This window comes from Psittacula echo (genome assembly GCF_963264785.1).
Source record: "Psittacula echo genome assembly, chromosome: 1".
NCBI classification, from domain to species: Eukaryota; Metazoa; Chordata; class Aves; order Psittaciformes; family Psittacidae; genus Psittacula; species Psittacula echo.
The window spans coordinates 78,107,557-78,129,513 of record NC_137735.1 but is presented as its reverse complement, the minus strand read 5'-3'; the positions used below and the strand labels follow the sequence as shown (position 1 = coordinate 78,129,513).

At 41.9% G+C, this 21,957-nt stretch overlaps 1 protein-coding gene across 1 annotated transcript in view; it reads left to right on the top strand.

Annotated features, from left to right (window-relative positions):
• Nucleotides 1-4,917: 4,917 nt before the first annotated feature.
• The window catches only part of MTHFD2L (methylenetetrahydrofolate dehydrogenase (NADP+ dependent) 2 like), a gene marked incomplete at its 5' end in the record, with an annotated part of 31,165 nt that continues 14,125 nt past the window's right edge, over nucleotides 4,918-21,957 (top strand). The window contains 6 exons of the mRNA XM_080626656.1: nucleotides 4,918-5,054; nucleotides 11,018-11,202; nucleotides 12,477-12,599; nucleotides 16,894-17,046; nucleotides 17,978-18,085; nucleotides 21,747-21,839. Of these exons, the coding sequence (XP_080482782.1) occupies nucleotides 4,918-5,054; nucleotides 11,018-11,202; nucleotides 12,477-12,599; nucleotides 16,894-17,046; nucleotides 17,978-18,085; nucleotides 21,747-21,839 (799 nt within the window). The remainder of the gene's footprint in view (nucleotides 5,055-11,017; nucleotides 11,203-12,476; nucleotides 12,600-16,893; nucleotides 17,047-17,977; nucleotides 18,086-21,746; nucleotides 21,840-21,957) is intronic.

The following is a 21,957-nucleotide window of genomic DNA, read 5'->3' as shown; positions in this document are numbered from 1 at the left end:
ACCTGCTGCCAGGAGGCCTGCCTGGGCATGGTGTTTTCTGAGCTGCACCCTTGGGGTGCAGGGAATCCTGGTGCAGGGAATCTCTCAGGTGCCAGGGAATCCTGGCTGCATGCCTGGGCTGGTGGCCTGGGTGTCAGGGTCTCCAGCCCCTTTCTGTGGGCTGGTGGCCTCGGTGACAGTGGCTCAAGTCTTTCTCCATGGGGTCTTGGACTGGGTGACAGTGGTTCCAGACTTTCTCTGTGGGCTGGTGGCCTGAGTGCCAGTGGATCCATGCTGTGTCTCTGGATTGGCCATCTGGGTGCCAGGGCCGCCACACTGTGTCTCTGGTTCCTTGAGCCTCAGCACTGAGCTTACCCCATGCAGGGTGTCCATGTCTGAAGTGGGGGGCTTGATGGGGGCAGACTGCCCCTTGCTGCCCTCCAGGGAAAAGGAAGCAAAGGGGAGCAGGTTTATGGACAGAATTGCAGCAGCAAGGGCAGAGCCAGGTCTTCCCTCTCTGTCCCCAGGTGCCCTGGGCTGAGGTCCTACACTGTCCTCTTGGGACACGCTTCCCACTCTTCCCTCACTGGGTGACACCTGGGACCACAGGGTTATGCAGGGTGATTCAGGGAGGGGGGCGAAGGCCCCAGGGACACTGGCAGCAGCTCACCAAGCCAAACACCTCCCAAATCTTCCAGATTTCCTCTTTCATGCTGCCAATCTCCTCGAGGAGATGCTGGGAGAGAGAAGGGTGGTGAGGGTTGTTCTGCCCGTAGGGTACTTCACAAAGTGACCACACACTAGCTGTATAATATGCAGAATTTATTAAAAAAGGACACTAAAGCAAATAAGCACACTAAAGCAAGCACACTAATGTGAATTAGGTAAATCTCTCTTATATAGTGAATAAGTAAAAAAAGCAAATCAGGTATATAAGTAAAGAACCGAAGAAAGTTAGCAATGCATTAAATCATTACTGTATAGAGAGAACAGAAATTAAGAAGAAATACATCACTAATTACCACTGAATCATAATCCCGGCCCACACTTACAGCTGGGAAGCTCTGTTGCAGCTGATGCCAGGAGTCTCAGGTAATTGGGAAGATTCCTATGCAGTGCATCCATCCATAGGTGAGGCTTCTCTCATGGCCACAAGAGGGTCCTGCTTTTATACCCTTATCAAAACAGCTGGCTTTATGCCAGATCTCGAATTGGTTACTCATGGGACCATGCAATTTCTCATGATCTCACTGTTGTCCACCCTGAGAGTGTTGGCCAGGCCCTCCAGTGAGGCCAAGTATGAAGGTCACAGAACAGCTGCACACCTATGTTTTCCTGTCTCTTTCTGACAGTCACGATGAACATAAACATGTATACTCTGCTGAATACACTGTGGCAAACAACATCCTTTGTTACGGTTCTCAGTCATGAGAGGGAGTCAACTCCCAGCTAGGTTCCTATCCATTACAGGAGTGAGCCCCAGGGGAAGGTCCCTGCAGACCAGGACCTTGGTCCCCACCCCTGCCCTGGGGGAGCTGGATCCAGCTGTGCCACTTGGGACGCTCAGGAAAAGCACCTGCCTGAGCATCTCAGTGCCGTGCAGGTTGAGGCCCCTCTCCAGTCCCCATCATTGCCCGGTTTAACCCAGGAGCCCCAGCACAATCTGCAGTAGGCTATGCAGCAGGCTGTGCAGAGCTCTGAAGTTCACCTGTCTAACCTCTGCTGTACTGATGGCAATATCCAGCAGCTGCGACAGGCTGAGCTGTGCCATCACTGCTGCTATGTCCAACAACAGGAGTCTGACCTGTGGGTAAGAGAGACAGTGGATAGCCGGCAGCCCGCCTCCTGCTCCACTGGGCATGTGGCAGCCCCTTCCCCACTGCCCCTCCTGCCCAGCTGCCGGCCCTTCTGCCCCGCCAAACAAACCTCTCCATGCTGAAGGGTCCCATAGTTTGCTGAGGTGCACATCAGCAACCCTGGGGACACTGTAAGGAACATATCCTGACCCAATAAAGTGCACAAATCCACTCTGGGGAGTTCCCCTTGAGCATATTTCCTTTGAGCGAATCCAGAGGAGGCCACCAAGATGCTGTGAGGGCTGGAGCACCTCTGCTATGGAGATAGGCTGAGAGAGATGAGCTTGTTCAGCCTGGAGAAGAGAAGGCTCCAGGAAGACCCTAGAGCCATTTCCAGTGCCTAAAGGGGCTGCAAGAAACCTGGAGAGGGGCTTTGGAAAAGGGCCTGTAGGGACAGGACAAGGGGGAATGGCTTTAAACTGACAGAGGGGAGACTAAGATGAGACATTAGAAAGAAGTTCTTCCATGTGAGGGTGGTGAGGCACTGGCCTCAGAGCATCTGTGGCTGCCCCATCCCTGGCAGTGTTCAAGGCTAGGCTGAACAGGGCTTGGAATAACCTGGTCTAGTGGAAGGTGTCCCTGCCTGTGGCAGGGGGTTGGAAGCGGATGAGCTTTAAGGTCCCTTCCAACCCAAACCACTCTGTGATTCTGTGTTTCTACTATTTATAAGAGATGACAAACTAAACAGGAAGATTTACGTAAGATATACAATACTGGAGGACAGTCAGGTTGTAGGAGGAGAAGCCATTAAAAAACAGTATGCACATTTTCTGTGGAAGCACCTGAGCCACCTACTTTATGCAAACACAAATGATGAAAAAAGCTAGCACATTCCATATCAGAAACCACAGCCTCAGTCATCTATTGCATGTTTTCAAAGCTTTTGCAAGCTTCAGAAAGGAAGTTGCCAGCTGCACTCAGTACTGCAGGTAAGGTTGCCAGTATTATTTTGGTTTATGCCTTGTATATGCTATCTCAGGTCTGAATTTGTTCTCTTCTTCCTCTCTGCATAGAGGATTTTTTCTACACTTTTCGTGAAAAAAACTAACACAGAACACAATGGAAAGCAGCAATATGCAAGTTGCAAGGAAGCCCAAGCAACTTCCCCTAGGACACGAGTGTGCAGCTCAGAATTCCGAAGGACATCAACTCTTGTCTGTGCCACTGAAACTCGGCTTCAGCTTTGCCCTTACTACATTTTGGCGGGAACGGGAGTTCATACGAATCAAAGGACACAAAGACTGCCGTTTTTAAACCATCTGCAGAAGCTCCTGACGCAGCCCACCAAGCAGTGCAGGGTGGTGTGGGCTGGGGAGACGGGTAGGGGCTCTGCCACCCTTTCTCTCAGCACATTGATACGCGGTTTGACTCCACAACTCGTTGAAGTTGTAAAGTAGGTATGCTTTTATTCAGCGCTGAGGTGCATGGGGATAGCTCCTCCAAAGTATGCACACCTCAGTGTTGTTTCCCCGTTACATTTATCCTCTAAAGTTACACGTCCATACATATTCATGACCTATCCCCGCTTCGTATTATAATGAGCTAAAAGGTCCTTTGCGCAAGCGCAGTGTCCCCCCCGTGGTCATGGGCGAGGGTCTCAGGATGAAGTAAATGAGTCTTCCTCTTGTGAGTAGGGGTCTTCAAGATGAAGTAAACGAGTCTTCCTCTTCTTAAACTTTTCACCTTTGGCACAGTTGGACGCTCCAGTAGTCACACAATTAGCTGAAACCAACCAGAATCAGAATCAGAATTACCAGGTTGGAAGGGACCTTCAAGATCATCGAGTCCAACCCATGCCCTACACCTCGACTAAACCATGTCACCAAGTGTCACATCCAATCTCTTTTTAAACACATCCAGGGATGGAGACTCCACCACCACCCTGGGCAGACCGTTCCAATATTTTATTATTCTTTCTGTGAAAAATGTCTTCCTAATATCCAACCTGTACCTTCCTTGGCGCAGTTTGAGACTGTGTCCTCTCGTTCTGTCAGTTGCTGCCTGGTGAAAGAGACCAACCCCCACCTGTCTACAACCTCCTTTCAGGAAGTTGTAGAGAGTGATAAGGTCACCTCTGAGTCTCCTTTTCTCCAGGCTAAACAACTCCAACTCTCTCAATCGCTCCTCATAGGGCTTGTGGTCCAAGCCCCTCACCAGCCTCGTTGCCCTCCTTTGGACGCGCTCAATCATTTCCACGTCCTTCTTAAACTGAGGAGCCCAGAACTGGACACAGTACTCAAGGTGCGGCCTCACCAGTGCTGAGTACAGGGGAAGAATAACCTCCCTGTTCCTGCTGGCCACACCATTCCTAATGCAGGCTAGGAAGCCATTGGCCTTCTTGGCCACCAGGGCACACTGCCGGCTCATATTCAGCTGGCCATCCACCAATACTCCCAGATCCCTTTCTGCCTGGACACTATCCAGCCACACTGTCCCCAACTTGTAACATTGCAAAGGGTTTTTATGGCCAAAATGTAGGACTCGGCACTTAGACTTATTAAATTTCATCTTATCTTGTTGGATTCTACCATATCTGTAATTCTTCTGTTAACTAGGAAAGATTTAGAACAGGGTGACCTTCCTGCAAAAGTTACTGCAGGATGGGCAGGCAAGGAGTATCCCAAGCTAGCAGATGTTTGGGAGGCTCTGTCTTTGAACTAACTGATAAGTAGAAGGATGGTGTGAAATGTTATACTTTAGAAGGCTAGTGTGAAACAATTAACTCATGTTTAGTGGGGCGCCTAAATTCCACAGACTTAGAACATAGTTTTCTTTCTACAACTTAAGTTAAGCTAAAAAGTACTTTAACTCTGTATTTTCCAGGCACTAGCGTTTCTTACATCAAGCCCCCTGTATCAACATAAACCCGCGCGTTACCAGGCCCCGTCCACACCAGGGGTGACAACCAGTTCACAGACCGGACCCTAACCCTCCGCCAGGGGCGCGCCCTTCTGGCCCCTCAGGGCCGTCCTTCCAGTCACAGGGACCAGCAGCTCCGCCCTCCGCAACGCGCCCAGTTCTTGCCGTGGCTCCTCCTTTCAGTCGCTTGGTTGCGGCGGCGCTTCCGTCCGGTGGGACCGACATGGCGGCGGCGACCGCATTCACTTCTTCCTCCGCGTTGCGCCCGGGCTTGGCACCGCTGAGGAGGTGGCGAGCGCTCTCCTGCCCGGCGCCCCTGGCCGCCTACAGCACCAGCAGCTCCCCTTGCCGCGCCGCCAGGTACGTCGCACCGCTCGGGGCATTTTCTTTCTCACGCCTTCCTCCTTCCTTCCTTCTTTCTCCCGGTGTGGCGGGAGCGCTCTGGGGAATGGCGGGCTGCGCGCGCCGCCGCCGTTTAACGGTCGCACTGGAAGCTTGCGGCGGGTGCCAGGCACCTGTGGGGAGTGGGTTTTGTCTCTTGTCGGCCGCTTCCGGGCCGAGTTGTGGTTTATCCTGGAAAAACGGAGTCTGCGGGGTTAATGCTAGAGGGAAGAGATACCGGGAGCGACGGAGGGAAGGAGGAAGGGCTGCGGTACCGGCGTCGTGGATCCAGCGGCGGGTTAAACGGTGCCCTGTCATGGGGGAGGGCTTACGATGTGGTCGTCTGCCTCCTCCTTGATGGGAATCTGGCTATTAAACGTGTGTTCGCTCCTGATAGAATACTATTTCTGCACAGTGGATCCCTACTTCTGTCCTTTGCTGCTTGTAACTGTTGTTTGTTGGGTTTGGTTGGTTGGGTTTTTTTTTTTTGGTTTTTTTTTTTGGGGGGGGGGGGGTTGCCCCCCCCCCCCCCCAGTTTTGCGAAACATAGATGTTCTGTAATGATTTTACAAAGGTTTTCATCTCGTACATACAGTACTGAGAACATCCCGTTGTGATGCCCCCGATGATGTTGGGCTTTTAGTGTATAGGATGGTCTAAAATAGCAGCTGAGGTCTTTGTTTCTGTAATATCTTGCAAGTCGCTGGATGCACGGATGAGAAAGATTCAGTATCAGAATTGTTCTGTTATAAACACAGGGTTCAGAATAAGAGCATCCATATGCACGAGGTTGCTGGAAGTGGAAGGTGAGCTGAATTCGGGCATATTTAGTCTAGTGGGTGTGTAAGTGTATGCTGCCCTGATAAACTCTCAGGATCTTAAGTATTACATAGGGAGAAATGCTTAAAGCTTTAATAGTTGTTGAGTAAATCCGGAGACTTGAAAAATCTGGTTATGAACAGATGGTGACCTTGTAGCAGACAGTGGGTTCTTGATAATGTTATATAAAAAGTTGAATTAGTGCAACTGTTTTCTTTGGAAAGGTAATTTCTGGAGTCAAGAAGGATGGAGAATAATCTTGGAAAGAGAAAGAGAAACGTTTTGGAATGGTAAATGACAACGCATTACACCTCACTTGTTTCCTTTTTGGTATTGGTATCTAAACCCCAGAAGAGTTTCTGCTTTTTAGCCACTGGTATTTAAACAAGTTTCTTTGAGTAGCTTGGTAGGCAGTAGGGGGAAGCCTGTGTCTGAAGTTATTTTCAAGAAATGGATGATGCCCTTGGCAGTTTGTTTGTTCTCCTAGAATTATTTTTTTTCCCCCCATCTTAAACATTAGCAGAGGAAAGAAGTTGTTTCAGAACAACTTCCTTATGCTGTTAGGATAATATTTAAAATCCACAATGTTCTACCATCTGTGTGTCTACAAAGTTCAAACAAGTGTCTGTGACTAAATATGGTATCTACTGGCTGTTAGATAGTTTCCCCATGTGTTGAATTGTTAAGCATTTCTCATGTTTGAGTGTGCTGATAAACAAATATGCATCATAGTAATACAACAAAACTTTAATCAGATGTTGGTTTACTCCAGTTAAGTAGTTTATTCTAGTAGAGACAAAGTGCACATCTTGTTTTAGACTGTCTCAGAAAGCATGATGGGTTTTTTTTCCCCTCAGTGTTGTTCTGGGTATAGACTTGCTTGTCCCCCAGAATGATACAGAAAAAACACAACTGATCAGACTGGCAGGACTGTGAAAACCAATCCGATTTGAACACAAAGCCAGAATGCTTTATTATTGGGTTTACTAATGACTTGGAACTACTTTCATCATGACAAGCTAATTCAACATTTATTAAACATCTGTTAAATCTGTTTGTGCACGAATATACATTAGAGTTTCAAGCATATGTATTTCCAGAGAGTGTTGAAATGTTTTCGTTTTGGATGTTCAGAGGTAGTCAGGCAAAGAAAAAGGTTATTGCTGAAGGATGTCAAGCTCTTATTTTCTTAATACCTAATGAAACATTTTGCTAATCTACTAGGGCTTTTCTTTTTCTTTTTTTTTTTTTCCTTCTTCCCAGAGAAGTTTTTCATTGGAACTAAACACACACTTCTGTTATACAACAGGCTGTGCATGTTTCCATGGTATACTGAGTTTGTACTCTTGTCTTAAAAATCGGGATGAAATTGTGAACCCACTGGAATGATCAAGAGAGATAATAAATACTGCTGTATTCCTAGAAAACAGTGGTAAAATACCATCACCCATTTTGCTTATTTTATCTGTCAAGCAAAGTTCAAGCAACAGAAGTCGAAATAGTCAAACACTAGGTGTAAGAGTCAAGTAAATAATTACGGTGATTACATTTAATTTATTAAAATCTTTCAGGAAGAACAGTGTGTCTTGCTGTAATGATGATGAGATAAATTCTCAAGACTGAAATAATTAATTGTAGGAGTATTATTTTTTTCAGAATATCCTGAATTTCTGGTTTTGGGCAAGTTTTTTGTCTTGAGGTTTTCTCTAAAGCTTGTAGAACTCGCTGTTGTCTTCAGAAAGATGCAGATGTTGAAGATCCCATTGTAGCACTTTCTGGATAGGGTGTAATACGTATGTCCTGTCCAAGCTTAGAATGTGTGTGTGTGGCCATGTGCTTTTGGCACTGTTTTCTGTTTGGTTTGGTTTTGGTCCTTGGATGATCAAGAAGGTTGAACATGACAGGGTGAGAACCGTCAGTTTTAAGTGAGGACTGATCTTGGAAACTTAACAAGTCGGTGCCTAGATTTTTAAGGAAGAGGCATGGACTTAAAGATTATTTGCTTAAAGATTAGGAAGACTTCTCCTTTGGCAACACATTTAGAGTAAAAGTAGCATATAAATGCAAAACACGTTCATGTGGGTTTAGAGTATCTTTTGCAACCCAAATATTGTGAAGTCCTTGTATTCTTAAATATGTGTGGCATTTCTACACAGGCAAGCATTAGTTATTTATCTGGCATAATTAGTACATGGAAAGAAATGTCTGATGCCAAAGGCACATATAGGTAAAACATAAATAATGAAGATGAGAGACATCTACGAAAATGAGTCCATACAGAGCAGGTCATACAGGAAAAGAGGAAAACCACGTCTGTTGGCTTGATTATTTTTTTGTATATATATATATATATGTATTTAAGTTAAACACTACAGACACTTGTGTTTGGGAAGTAGCTATGGCTGGTGTAAAATTGAAGAAAACAAGGTATTCATGGCTTTTGTGTGCTAAGTATGTTTGAAATACTTCGCTTTCCTCACAGTTCGGGAAATTGTTATCAGCAAATGTGTTAATTTCTCTTTCTCTTTTTATTTTTTTTTTTAACATAAATTCTAGGTACTTTGGGTTGTTTTTTCTTATTTTGGTTTGTTTGGTTTTTTTGTTTTAAGTTATCGTGGCACCTTGTTGGTGTCATTATAAACCTCACCTGGAGTCTGTGCTACACTGTATCAGTTACAAATGGTAGTCACGTTGAATTAATTTATTCAGTTCAAAGCAGGAGTTCAACCTGTGTATGTATGCGTACATGTAAAGCTCTTCCTCTCAAAGAAGGAAGTGAAGGATGTTTGTGGCAGGGAAACCCTCTCCTGTTCACCCTTACTTTGTAGTAATGAGTTGATGGTCTCTGATTAGTAGCTGATGAGCCAGGAAGGTGTGATTTTCTTACAGTGCCTCACAGCTCTGCTCAGAGGAGTCGACTTGTCCATTAGTAACTTCAACTTTGCTTCAGTGTGGTAGTTCTGCTTCTGCGGAGTTTGTGTTATTTTACTGTGTTTTTGCAGATAGGGTAGTATTTACTTGTTACTCTATCAGATGATTGTACCAAGAAACATGTATGTATCATGTTTGGATTCTTGATGTTTCTGTGAAGAAAGGTTCAGTTAGTGAAGGAGATAGTGTAGGTGCAAGCTGGAATTGTTGTGGTATATGTCCTGTAGACATGTAGAAGGTGAGGAGTGGCTATGCTTGCTTACAGTGGGCAGACAGGCAGGAAGGTGGAGAAGACTTTGGCGACCAGGAGAACAACCAAGATAAGATAAAGCTGACGCTTGGAAGATCTGAGCAAAATAGTACTTAAGGAAGTCCTGTTCAGTCAAGATGTACTTGATCTTTAAGCAGTTACCTGGTGAGGGCAGCATGGAAAGTTGATAAAAGATATTAAGAGCTTTAATAAAGGGTATCTCTTAATATTATTGTCACCATAGTGTCATCCAGGGGTGAGGGGGGAGCTTGTAAGATTGAGTAGGAAATTCAACTTCCATTCTATTCTGGGGTGCCTTTGGACGCTGTTAAGTTTATTTCTCTTGTGGTTTAAGCCCAGCCGGCAATTCGGAACCATACAGCTGCTTGCTCACTCCCCACCTTCTTTCCCACCCCCCGTTCCCATAGGGATGTGGAGGAGAATCGAAAGAATGTAACTCCCACAGGTTGAGATAAGAGCAGTCCAGTAACTAAGGTATAACACAAAACCACTACTGCTACCCCCAGTAATAATAGTGATAAAGGAAATAACAAAAGGAGAGAATACAGTTGCTCCCCACCTGCCAACAGATACCCAGCCCAACCCGAGCAGCGATCTGGGCCTTCCAGGTAACTCCCCCCAGTTTATATAGTGGGCATGATGTGCTGTGGTATGGAATACCCCTTTGGTTAATCCTGGTCAAATGTCCTGTCTCTACTTCCTCCCGGCTTCCCTTCCTCCCTGGCAGAGCTGAGGATGAAAAAGTCCTTGGTCAGAGTAAATATTACTGAGCAGCAACTAAAAACATCGGTGTTATCAGCGTTGTTCCCAGGCTGAAAAAAATGTGAGAAAATTGTGAAAAAACACAGCAGTGCCCCAGCTACTAAGAAGGAGAAAAATGACTGCTACTGCTGAACCCAGGACAACCTCAGATGCCATTGGAAGTAAATTTTAGTTTAAAAGACATTTTGAGGTTGTCATGTTACTGCTTATAAGTTGTTCATTTGTTTAAAGGGATTAAGCAGTAGTGGAAGTTAGCATGATACTACTATTTTCAATCCAGAGAAAATTACTTGTGGGCATCTTGCTCTTCCCTGTATAGCAGAGTCCTCTGAGAACCGTTCCTCAATAATCTAAAATGTAGATTGGATTTCTTCATCTATCAGTCAGATAGAGAGGCTGAGTTTGGATGACTTCTCTCTATAAGGCAATAGAAAGTCTGTGATAGAAAGTCTTGTTGTTGCCCGGTCCTGTGTGGGCTCATTGTCGCTGCTGCTGTTCCCCCCTACTTTTCTCCTTCCACACCTTGTTCATTTAGCTTCTTTGATCATAAAAATTTGCTAGGAATGATTGGAACAGCAGAAATTTCTGAAAGAAGTGAGCTGCAGCTTACTCCTTTTGTCAGCTTGAAGTTGTGGGGGTTGGATCTTGCAGAATGCAACATTTTAAAGCAGATCAGTGGTACAATTTTGTGCTCTTTCCATCTCTTCCTGCTTTCTCCCCTCTAAGCACCACCACCACCAAGCAACAAAGCTAGTTTTTAAAGGCTACTTATCTGCTACAAAATAAATGAACATTTTAGCATCTGAAAGTTATACATGCTGGCGGTTTCTTGTTTGCTGTGGGTTTGTGAGGTGTGTGAGGGGGTCCACATCCTTGGCTGGGGTGATGATCGCGCCATGATAGAGGGAGAGAGGGGGACTGAGTAGTACCAGGCCAGGTTGAAGGCACAATACTTTCAGTCTTCCTCTGCTTTTCTACATGGATAGGGCAATGGTTGTGGGCCTTTCACCTAAGGACATTTATCTGCTGTAGTGCTGGTTGAGGGGCCAAGAGTGGTTACAGGAATTTAACTGCGTATTTGATATGGTAGATTACACACTTAAGTGTCTTGTTTATGAAATCTTAGAGCTAAATATTGTGTATGTTTTTTTCTTTCTAGTGATGAAGCAACCATTATCTCAGGAACAAAGCTCGCTCAACAAGTTTTGAAAGAAGTTCAAAGGGATGTAGAATTGTGGATATCCTTTGGAAACAAGAGACCTCATCTCACTGTCATATTAGTAGGAGACAATCCAGCCAGTCATATCTATGTCAGAAACAAGATAAAAGCAGCTACAGCAGTAGGTATGTGTTACGTGATATAAATGATCCCGGTAAGCATAAGATGCTGTTAGTTAACAGTAAAAAGAAGTGGGGGGAGGAGCCGTCTTTGTATCTCAGTTTAATTTTGTGCCCTCTTCTTCCCTGATGAACTTGAAGAAAAAGGAGTTAAAGTAATTTTAATGGCACATGAATGGTAGCATAAATTCAGTTCTGTATTTAAGAACATTAGGGAGCAGTTTGCACCTTCACTCCTGGAAACTAGAAACTGAAGAACACTGTTTTGTTTTTTGTTCAATAGTTCAATGTTTTAACTGGCCTTGAGTGGCTTGGTGAATGAAGATAAATAGAGAGGAATTATGTTAGGTTTTAGTTCTTTCTTCATGACAGTTTTTTGGGGTTTTTTTTTGGTTTTTTTTTGTTTTTTTTCTTAATGGGAAATACTTGCTTAAGAGCTTGCAGTACCTGTTACTTTCCTTCTTTTTTATATGTGCATTTTTCAGCCTCACTCCACTGTGGTAGCAGTCCATCCTACCCTAGAATTGTTTGGAACAGTGATTAAATAGATACTGAGGAGAGCCTTTTTCTTCTCAATGTCAGTAATTTCTTCATAATATGAATCTTCATGTACATCTGCTGTGTCTCATGGAATTTCTGTCCCACGGAATGCTCTAAGTTCACAGCCAAGCCAGGCAAACCAATACAAAAGCAAGGCTGTGCAGCTCTGAATGAGAAGGGGAAAATTTCAGCCATAATGAAAGCAAACAGTGAAGTTAAGTGACTGATAACAACACCTCATCTTCAAATGAAAGTGTAATAGCCTAAATGGGAAACATGAGTGTTGTTGCTGTCAGTGAAATGGCAATCTTTTGAAGTAACTTGAAAAACTTTCTTTTCTAATACTGAGTTTTGTGGTAGAAAAGCTGTCAGATAACATGCCAGTAATGCTAGTGTAGCTTTATCTGTTCAGTTGTAGTTGTAATTCTCAAAAGCATGTTTATAGAAAAGTTAGATGCTTCATTTTCCAAATATTTTGAAGCTGTTGTTTAGTTTTTGAGCTGCTGGGTTGAACTGTAGGGTGTTGGTGGTCATTTATTTCTGTATGTTTTGTTGTAAGATGGTACTTGACATCCAGAAATACAGCATTAAAGACCAGAAAATGAAAACAGACTTTCTAGTAAGTCTTCTGTGTTTAAGACAGTTGTTAAGCATCACACACATTTTCAAACAAAATGAGTAAGCTGTTTGTAGATAAATTTCCTGGTACTAATGTATCTTCTGCTTTTGTTTCATATCAGGCATTTCTAGTGAGATCATACTGAGGCCTAAAGACATTTCGCAGGAAGAACTCTTAGATATGACTGTAAAACTCAACAAGAATTCAAGAGTTAGTGGTTTGTTAGTTCAGTTACCTCTCCCAGGTAGGTGACATCTTTTGTCCCACTCCTTCTATACAGTCAGTGTCAAATGAAAGAGTTTGACAATTTTGAGTTACAAGAGTATCTTGATGACAGAAGAAACTCTTGAGAAAGGACATGCCTAATGATTAGTTGAGATGTTTTTGTTGTATACTAGCCTGTGCTTGATTTTAAACGGAAAAGCTAATTAAATCATGAGAATCACTTTGTATTTTCAATCTTGCCTTTTTTGTAAGTTCAGTCAAATGCTGTGTCAAGGAATTCCCTTCCACTGACACACTTTACCTAGTTTAGTTATATATATATGTTGGGGTTTTTTTATCGTGTTGCACTGTTTAGCCCAGAACTCCAAGACCTTTGCCATATTTTCCTCACCTATATCATGCCAAGTTGTACTGTCTTGCAGTGATGCCAGGTCTTGCCTTATATATCTGATCATGTTTTCTATGCTATCCCTAATGTTCCAGGTGAGCTTTGTGCTGAGGTCCTAAAAGCCTCCACTATCCTCTTGGTTTTTATTTCACTTTTCCTAATTTGTAATAAAATCTCTCTAAAATATCACTTGCCAGTAGCTGTCAAAATGGGGTTTTGGCAGTGATAAAACTTTTCATCAAAATCTGCGTAAGTCAAACTGGTAAAACCATTGCATGCTTCCTGATCGAGAGGAACCCAGATTACTGGAGTCTGGTAATAAATTGACTGGCGTGTTGGATTGCCCCATCTCTGTGTTTCTAAGTGTTGTCTTTGATTGTATGTTTATACCGTGTTCTGTGAGAGGCAGGAGCTGTCTTTTTGGCATGTATACACACAATTTCTAGCAGTAGCTGGGGCTCCAGGGGCTGCTGTTTTTAAGTATCTCTTATAATAATGAAGATGAAGCTTTGTTTTGAGGTGAGCTTTTCATTTCCACTCTTACTCCTAGTACTGGTCTTCACCTTCAGGCAATTCTCGCTGCCTTTTTTTCGTGTCAGCAGAAATGAGGTCAGGTGCTGAGTGTTATAGAGGAAGAGATGCTTGGTTTGTATTTGTAATAAACACCAGCGTTTGTGATTAGAAAGTTGGTGTTTCTTGTTATATGAAAGTGAACTGTAATCGGCCACTTGTTGGAGTAAGTTGGCCACAAGGTGGGAGTATAACACAGATAAGGAGACCTTGAAATCTTGGCCACCAAGAGAGGAACTCTGGGAGCCAATGGAACGTGGTCGGTTTACTTGGAACAAACATCTTTACCACTAAGAACAGATTAGGGGAAATAGGTAATGGAAGAATTTTCATTTCAGTAGTAAGAGCTCATGCCAAAGATGGAGCATTGCCAGCCTACAGATGGAAATCATTCTGTCTGAAGGACAGAGAAAGAAATGGACTCATCCAGTCTTCTCTTAAGCTGCCTGCCCTTGTTGATATGTGGTTCAGAAACAGACTTAAGTCTTGAAACTTTGTGAATTTAAACCTGTGCAACATTGAAAAGAAAAAAAACAAAAACAAAACACAAACCCTGAGGATAATTCTAGTTGTGTAATTCAAATGTCTGATGCTAGTCCATTGTTTAAGCCCTGAAGTAAGTGGTTGAGTATCCCTTGCAAGAACATTATGTCTGTCCTGGTAACTACATAAAGACTAGTTAGCCTTCCTCAAACCTATGAAACTTGCTAGTTTGGGGCTTGGCTGTTACGTGCCTTAATAAAAACCTTAGAGTAGTTTAATCAATAGCAGGACTTCTTCAGCATTGTCTTTAGAGGAAACTTAAATATGCAAGTTATCATGAATAACAAATGTTCCAGAAGTTATTTCCAGAATAGATGTCAGCTATAGCTCTTATCGTTAGATTTTTTTTTTTCTTTTCACTCCCAAAGGAGCTTCATAAGCAAAAGGGCAGAAAGCTAACTTAGCTCATTTTCCAAAATTCTTTAATTTGCATTGTAATGGAAGGAGACAAAGCCTTCAAGTTGTGATAACTTGATCAGTAGAGGCTGCTTATTCCAGAATTGAGGTGGTTGTGTGGGGTTTGGGGTTTTTGCAGTAAACCACACACAGGTGTGGCTTTTGATCAACATGGGGATAAAAATAGAAGCAGGAAATAGCTTTGTTCTCTTGCACTGTTGTGAGCTGGAGCAACTTAACTTTGAGGATTGTCATCTTTGCCTGAGGAAAACTTCCTTTCTGTGCACCTTCAGAGTGTGTTACTTCTGATGTGGTAATGGTTTTGTGGAGAGTTTCCTGTATCTTTTTTAGTTGCCTAGAAGATGGCTATGAAATGTTAGATATTTATTTGAGATTGAAGATGGAAAACTCAATTTTTTAGTTGTAAGCAGCAAGTATGAGGCAGGGGACCTTATGTCCCTCTGCTGTGCAGGACTGCCAGCTGAAGCGTGGCTGATTTGATGGAACTGGCTGCTAAAGTCATAGCAGTGTCACAGTAGAGCTGCTCAAAATTATTTCTAGGGAGCTTGTTGCTCCTGCTGAGCAGCTTTCTCCTTACTGTGATCCACATGGTAAGTTTTCAAATCCTTTTGTGCTAGGTTTTTATTTTCATCAGCTTCCCGTTCCAAAACTAGTCTTTATTTTTTGAATGTCAACAGTAGAGACACAATGTTGTTTGTTGTGTAAGTAAGAGTTTCTCTGTGTGCATGTCAGAGGATCTGGGCAAGAGATGCCTGGTGTAGTCTTGCAAGTTTGGTTAAAAGGGAAAGGGTGAGTGCAGAGAGGAACTTGGCACACAGAATAGCTCAGAATGACAGCAAAAGAGTTTGACTGTCAGCTGAGAGAGGATAAGCATTTTCTGTGAGAGTGACAGCAACATCCTTCAGAAATAGTCTTGATCCTCTGGGAATAGGTGAGGCTACCTGCAGTCAGGTAGGAACAAATCAGGAAAATAAATTTCTTGAGGCAAATAAAATGTACTCATTGAGTAACATAGTAACTGTCTACACGGTTGATATTGAATTGGTTTCCTTGTTTGTGGATGGCTTCCTCCAGGTGGTGGTGTAGAAGTGTCTGTGATGAGGAGGGAAAGATGCCCATATCCTCTCTTCTCCCTGCAAAGCATGATTTCTTTCCCTTTCACATAAATGTATCTGTTATCTATCTATATCTGGGAAGCTGAAGACAGCAGTCAGGAGGTATTTGTAAGAGCAGTGAAGTTTCAGTTTGATGAACAACTGACTTCCCTGAGGTTAACAAATTTTCTGTTGCCAAAGCCGTTTAATGGATTACTCAAAATTTCTTATTTATTTATTTCCCAAGTTGACATAAAAACAAGATTATGATTGCCCTCACTGTAAATGAGGCTAGTCTGACCTGTAGAGCTCTTTCATCCATGTACTTAGCATCTCAATTTCCACAGATCCTTCTTATTAGGAATCAGAAGGAATCTTCCTTCCACCAGAAAATGGTGAACAAAACTGTTTATCTTAACAGTCTGGTTTAACTCTAGGGTTTGCTTTCTGGGTCATTTATGAGTATGTTTTATAGAGCTGCTCCTCTGGAGTGTCTTTGTGTACATATGGGGTTTGTAACTATGCAGAAGTAGGACTTGGTAATGCTTTTTTTTTTTTTTTTAATTCTTTATCAGTTCTTGTGTTTATGCAGTGTAAGCTTTAAGCATCTGCAAACCTATTCCATATCAATAGCACATGATAAATGCACATGAAAAATGTTCATTGCAACTACACGACTAATAAACTATGTGCAGGTATAGTCATTTAAGCTAAGTGTAGTGTTTTGGACTCATCAGTATCAAACAATTTAGTTTTCTAACAGCTATCGGGAGAAGTAGAATACATTTTGGTTTTGCTGATTAGGACATTACTAAAACCACTTATATTTTTGGAAAAGGGGAAATGAAAGGCAGGCCTGCAAAGTTATTTCAGCTTAGGTTATCTTTGGTGATCTTAGAGACGAGTAACAGGCACAATAACTTTTCTCTTTAGATTATTTCTTTTGACGCACTTGATAAGTAACATTTTCAGAATGCAGGAGCGACTTTAAAGTGTCTTGCTTGAACATTTATTTTCATAGTTACAAAGTCATCATTCTCAGTTGAGTATCAGCCTCTCATATTTTGACTGAATCTGTTGTAGTAGCAGTGTCAAACTGAAGCATTTAATTTTCAGTAGATGACTTGAAAAGGCGAATTAGTAACTGTTACCTTTAGAGGGGGGAGTATAGTTTATTCATAATGAATAGTAATAATAATTACCTAGCTAGAAACAACTTGTGTTTCTCTGTGTAGATTCAGATAGTATTGGCATCACCTGACAAATGAAAGAATTGTAATGTGAAAAATTGTGTTTCCTAGATCACATTGACGAGAGAGCTGTTTGTAATGCTATCGCTCCTGAAAAGGATGTGGATGGATTTCACATTATGAACATTGGACGCCTGTGTCTTGACCAGCCTTCTATAATACCTGCCACTGCTGCTGCCGTTTGGGAGATCATCAAACGGACAGGTAAGGAACTGAACAGTACTGAAACTCTTTTTATCTTGGAAGGATTGAGTCAGGTGTGAGTTACAATATATGGTTAGTCTAAAGATATTGGGCCGATGGAAGAACAAAAATTTAGAGCATTAATCTGAATAATAAGGAGGTGCCAAATAGATGAGATTTTTTTGCCAGTAGCGTAACTATTAGTTAAGTATAGGCAGCAGTCTGCCTAGAATAGTTGGTGAAACGCTTCAAATTACTTTCTGTATTCTATAATCATAGAATCAACCAGGTTGTAAAAGACCTTTAAGATCATTAAGTCCAGCTATTGCCCCAGCACTGCCAAGTCTGCCACTAAACCATGTCACTGAGGGCCTCAGACTTTTCATGCTGATCTGATGGACCAATCCTTCCCATCCTCTGTCAGGACCCATCTAACATACCTTCAGATGCCTTTTTAACCTCCATCAGCATCAAAAGAGCAGGCAGATGTTATAAGGAACTTTCTGTGCTATTGCTGATGTCCTAATTTGAATGCGTAAGTTCTTCTAGGGGAAGGGTAAGAAACAAGAACAAAAGTGGGAGCATTTAATTCAGTATTAGAAAGGGAGATATATGCCTGTGGATTTAATAGTTATCATTTCGTAAGTATAATATACATGTTCTTATTGGTGGATGTAAAAGTTTCCATTGCCCTTTGTGGTCAGAGAAGAGAAATGAGGTTGCTCCAAAGGGTGATTCAGGTAACCTGATTGAGTCGCCAGCTCTGTTTCTCTAAGGTGAAAGCTGAAAGTTGTTTTGAGGATTCATCCTTCAAATTTAGCCTTGGAGATTTTCAAGTCATGTAGTTGTCAGCAGTTGACAAGAGCACATAACGTTATCTTGGTGACTGAGAATGAAGGGTTTAGGTATATCAAAATAGCAGAATATAATTTTATTTTTTTTTTCCTATAAGGAATACAGACATTTGGGAAAAATGTTGTAGTAGCTGGAAGATCTAAGAATGTTGGAATGCCTATTTCAATGCTTTTACATACTGATGGAGAGCACGAAAGGCCTGGAGGTAAATCTATGAGTGTTGCTTTAATGCTTCCATTCATGAAATTATGAAAATCAAGCTGACCAGAGGATTTGGACAAAAAGTGGAAGCTTTTGTATCTTGTGCAGTGTTTACAACTACAGCAAGAAAGCAAATTGGCTAATTTATTATGTATTTCCTGACATCTTCTCAGAAGAGCAGTCTCTGGACTCAACTTTTTCTGGTGTTACATCATCATTTTGTACTCCATGAGAAACAGCTACTGTTTAAACATGGTTAGTGCTGAACATTGGGGGTAATAGCTGGCAGCATGGCCTTATTGAGCTACAGAGGTTCATGTGATGTTTATACAGAGTAATACAGCTGCATGCCTTATCCTTGGGCTTAGTAATATTAATTTCAAGGTTTTCATATGCAAGTTGTCACACGCACATATATGCACACGTACATAGATGAATATGACACAGTTCCTGTATTGTGCTATGTTAGTTAGTTAGGTGGTGATTATGAAAATACCAAAATGACCAACAGTTTTCTGTGTGAGCTCTATGATACTACACCTTGACTTGGGGGATTTTTTCTGGAGTGCACTTTATATCCCTCTGGAAATTGGGGTTATAGGGGAAATATTTTTAAGTAATTCTAATTGGAGAAGTGCCACTGTAATTGAGCTGCAGAAAGAAAAACAAATAGAATTTAAATACAATACTGTTCTCTTGCAATTTCATTTTGATTTTAGAAACTGCCATGGTGATGTGCACAAATGAGGTAAAAATGAATGCTTAATCCCAGCCATGTTTAATAGGAGTGCAGTGGAATCTGTTATTAATATAATAAAACACAAAAAGCTTCTTACTAATCATAGAGTTGGTTTTTCCATTCAGGCTCTGTGGGAAAGTTGCTGTTTGAAACTTCTCTTAGTGTTTGAATTGTAATTACCGTCAGTGCATACTTCTGGTCTCATCCCCATTCCCATGAAAATGAGTAGCATTTTTGCCATTTGGTGCTAATATGGCCTTGTGTATATTACTGGCAGTGTGGGTTGGTGTTTGAAGGAAGCTTTATACAATATTATGTTAGTTATGTTGCCAGCTACTTGCATGTTTCTCATGAGACTTAGTGACCCGTGATTCCTTAGCAGTTTGTTACAAAACCCGTAGTAGTTGCATGGATGGCTTTTAGCTGTTACTAAATACTGGTTTATAGCTTTCAGCTTTTGAGGTAGTTGGATATGTGGCTCGGTTTTATTCACTTGTATCCTGGTTTGTAGTTCTTGTTTGACTGCCTACTAGTAGTACAATTTGGTTTGGCGGGCTAGTCCATGAATTAACTTTGTTGTCAAGTATTCTATGCAAGGACAGGAAAACATTTGGATATTCTCTTACTGGCACTGGAAGCTAAGTGTACAGTTAACTCACTGAAGTTATCTTTGCTTATTCTGAAGACATGAATTTATTTTTAGGGTAGGTTGTTCTTTTTTTTCCAACTTAGTAGTAGTACACAGCATAAGTCAGCTGTCATTGAGAAAGCAAAGGAATTTTTGTGCTTCGTTCACAGTAAATTAGCATTAAGTATGTATTTGTGGTGTACATGGTGATAAACTTTTGTGGTTGATGTACACTAGTATAGTCTTCACTCCTGATTCACAGATTGGGCTGTCCTTGAAAATCTGGTTAGTGTTCTGCAGTTATCTTCTTTGCTATTTTGCTTTATTATTATTTTGTTTATTTTCTTTCTTTTTGTAGGTTTTAGTTGTTGGCTTTTTTACAGATTATGAACAAAACTGAGAAACTGGGGTCTGTCTTCATCAGTGATTTGTTGTATGTAGAAACCATCATATCCTGCAGATGGCGATATCTGGTTAGATGAGAAAGCGATATGAACCCTTACGAAGCAAGCGGTGTTTGGTGGAGGCAGGTCAAGGGGCTCTATTTTATAAGCTGGTGACTTGATTCAGCAGTATCATGCAGAATCTTAATGACTAAATGTATTTGTCTTCTTACAGTGGAAATAGCTGTGTGAAGTAGTTGTTTATTTTCTGTTTTGGCATGAGCACAAATAAATGGATAATCTACCCTTTCTGAGGTGTCTGTAAGCTTCTGGACTGCTATTCTGAAGGTAGGGGCTTCCCCCCTTGGTTTTTGTTTTTGGATTTTTTTAATCTCCTTTCCTTTTTGGTAATGAGAGCAGTTACTTGGTTTCAGGAGCTACCTACCTACACATTCCTCACTAAAATCTTGATGAGGAGAATACCTCTGATTTTGTTTCTCAAAGATGTGACTTTTTGTAACTTTGAATTTTATCCATTAGTTTTTCTCAGCCTTTCTGCTGAGTACAGGGTAAGGGGTCAAAAGAATCCCACTATGTGTATATTTTTTAGAAGTAAGAATTTGTGATTTTGTGTTTATGCACATCAGTACTTTTCTGTTCTCATGGTTTGAAGATGCCCTGATCTGCTTCTCTTCAACAAAAAGGTATGCATTACAGAGACTGGAGGAGAGGAGGGATCAAAGATGAGGGGGAAGAGCAGAAAAGTCAGTGCAGACAGGCTGAAGATGAGATGCTTGAGGAGGAGAGTTAATGAGATAAGAGGCACAGATTAAATCAGTCGGACACATTCCAGAGGAAACAGATGTGGTGGTAACACCTGAGATAGTGAAAACTTTTAGCTTAATGGTTCATCATGTGTCTTGGGAGTCAATGATGAGTGGAAGGTGGAGATGAGGGGATGTAATACCTGAACACTGAGCAGTACAAATAATTGACAGGGAGAGTGCTGGGAGGAGTCTCTGTTGATAGCTGTTATCTTTGTTGTTTTCTTGGGCATCCCTGAGGGGATCTCCAGTGGTGGCTATTGGATGCAGTAAGTCTTCAGTCCCTATCCCCGTGACAGTCTGTTTTGTGTGTTATTTCTCCACGGTATCTTCATCAAACAGCACAAGGTTTTTAATCTCTTACTAAGGAGGGTTTATTTGTAGTTTCTTGCCAAGAAATGCAGATACATGCAGGAGCAGGCCTCAGATCTTTTGAGTTTGACTAAAACGATGCATGCTTTTATATATAATAATGTCAAACACTTCATACTCTGGGATGAAGTAAGAGTTCAACTGGTTGTGTTTTATCAGGGCATGCAAGAGATGGTAGGGTCAAAAACTAAACTTTGACTCCAGGGAAACACTATTATGAAGTTGGGTCACAAGTACAGGGAAGACTGTGATCATCAAGGAAAGCATCTAGGGCGCTTCAGGACAGATGAATGACAAATGTGGTTGAAGACAGAGATTCAAATGTGGTGAGCTTGTGCTTGAAGCTTTAGTTGGTGACAAACAACTGAGTCTTATGGCACACTGCACAAATTGTGCCTAGTAAGGTAGAAACTGGATTTCACACTGGGTTTGCTCTGTGTGATTCCTCTAAATGTAACAAAGCTGATGAAGGACTAAGTTAGTCCATGATGTATAAATGAATTCATCCTGTGAGAATTATTAAGTTTAAATGTATTTTTCATGTGTGAACAGCAAGTATTGTAAGCATTGTGCCTATGATAATGGCACAACTTAGGATGCATAAACGATGCATCCCAAGACAAATCTGATGATCATCTGTACTGTTGTTAATGTCCCCAAGTAAATGCTATACAAGCATTGTGCATGTGACAATTAATTGATAATCTGTTACATTTCAGGTGATGCTACAGTGACCATCACTCACAGATACACACCAAAAGAGCAGCTTAAGGTCCATACGCAACTTGCTGACATTGTAATTGTAGCTGCAGGTAATATTAGTTGTTGCTAATACTCCAATTGCAATGTTTAAAACCTAAAAGGTAGACTTTGGTGTCTGTGTTGGTGGCATTGCTGGCTATTTCATGTTTTACCAAACAAGAGGTGCTC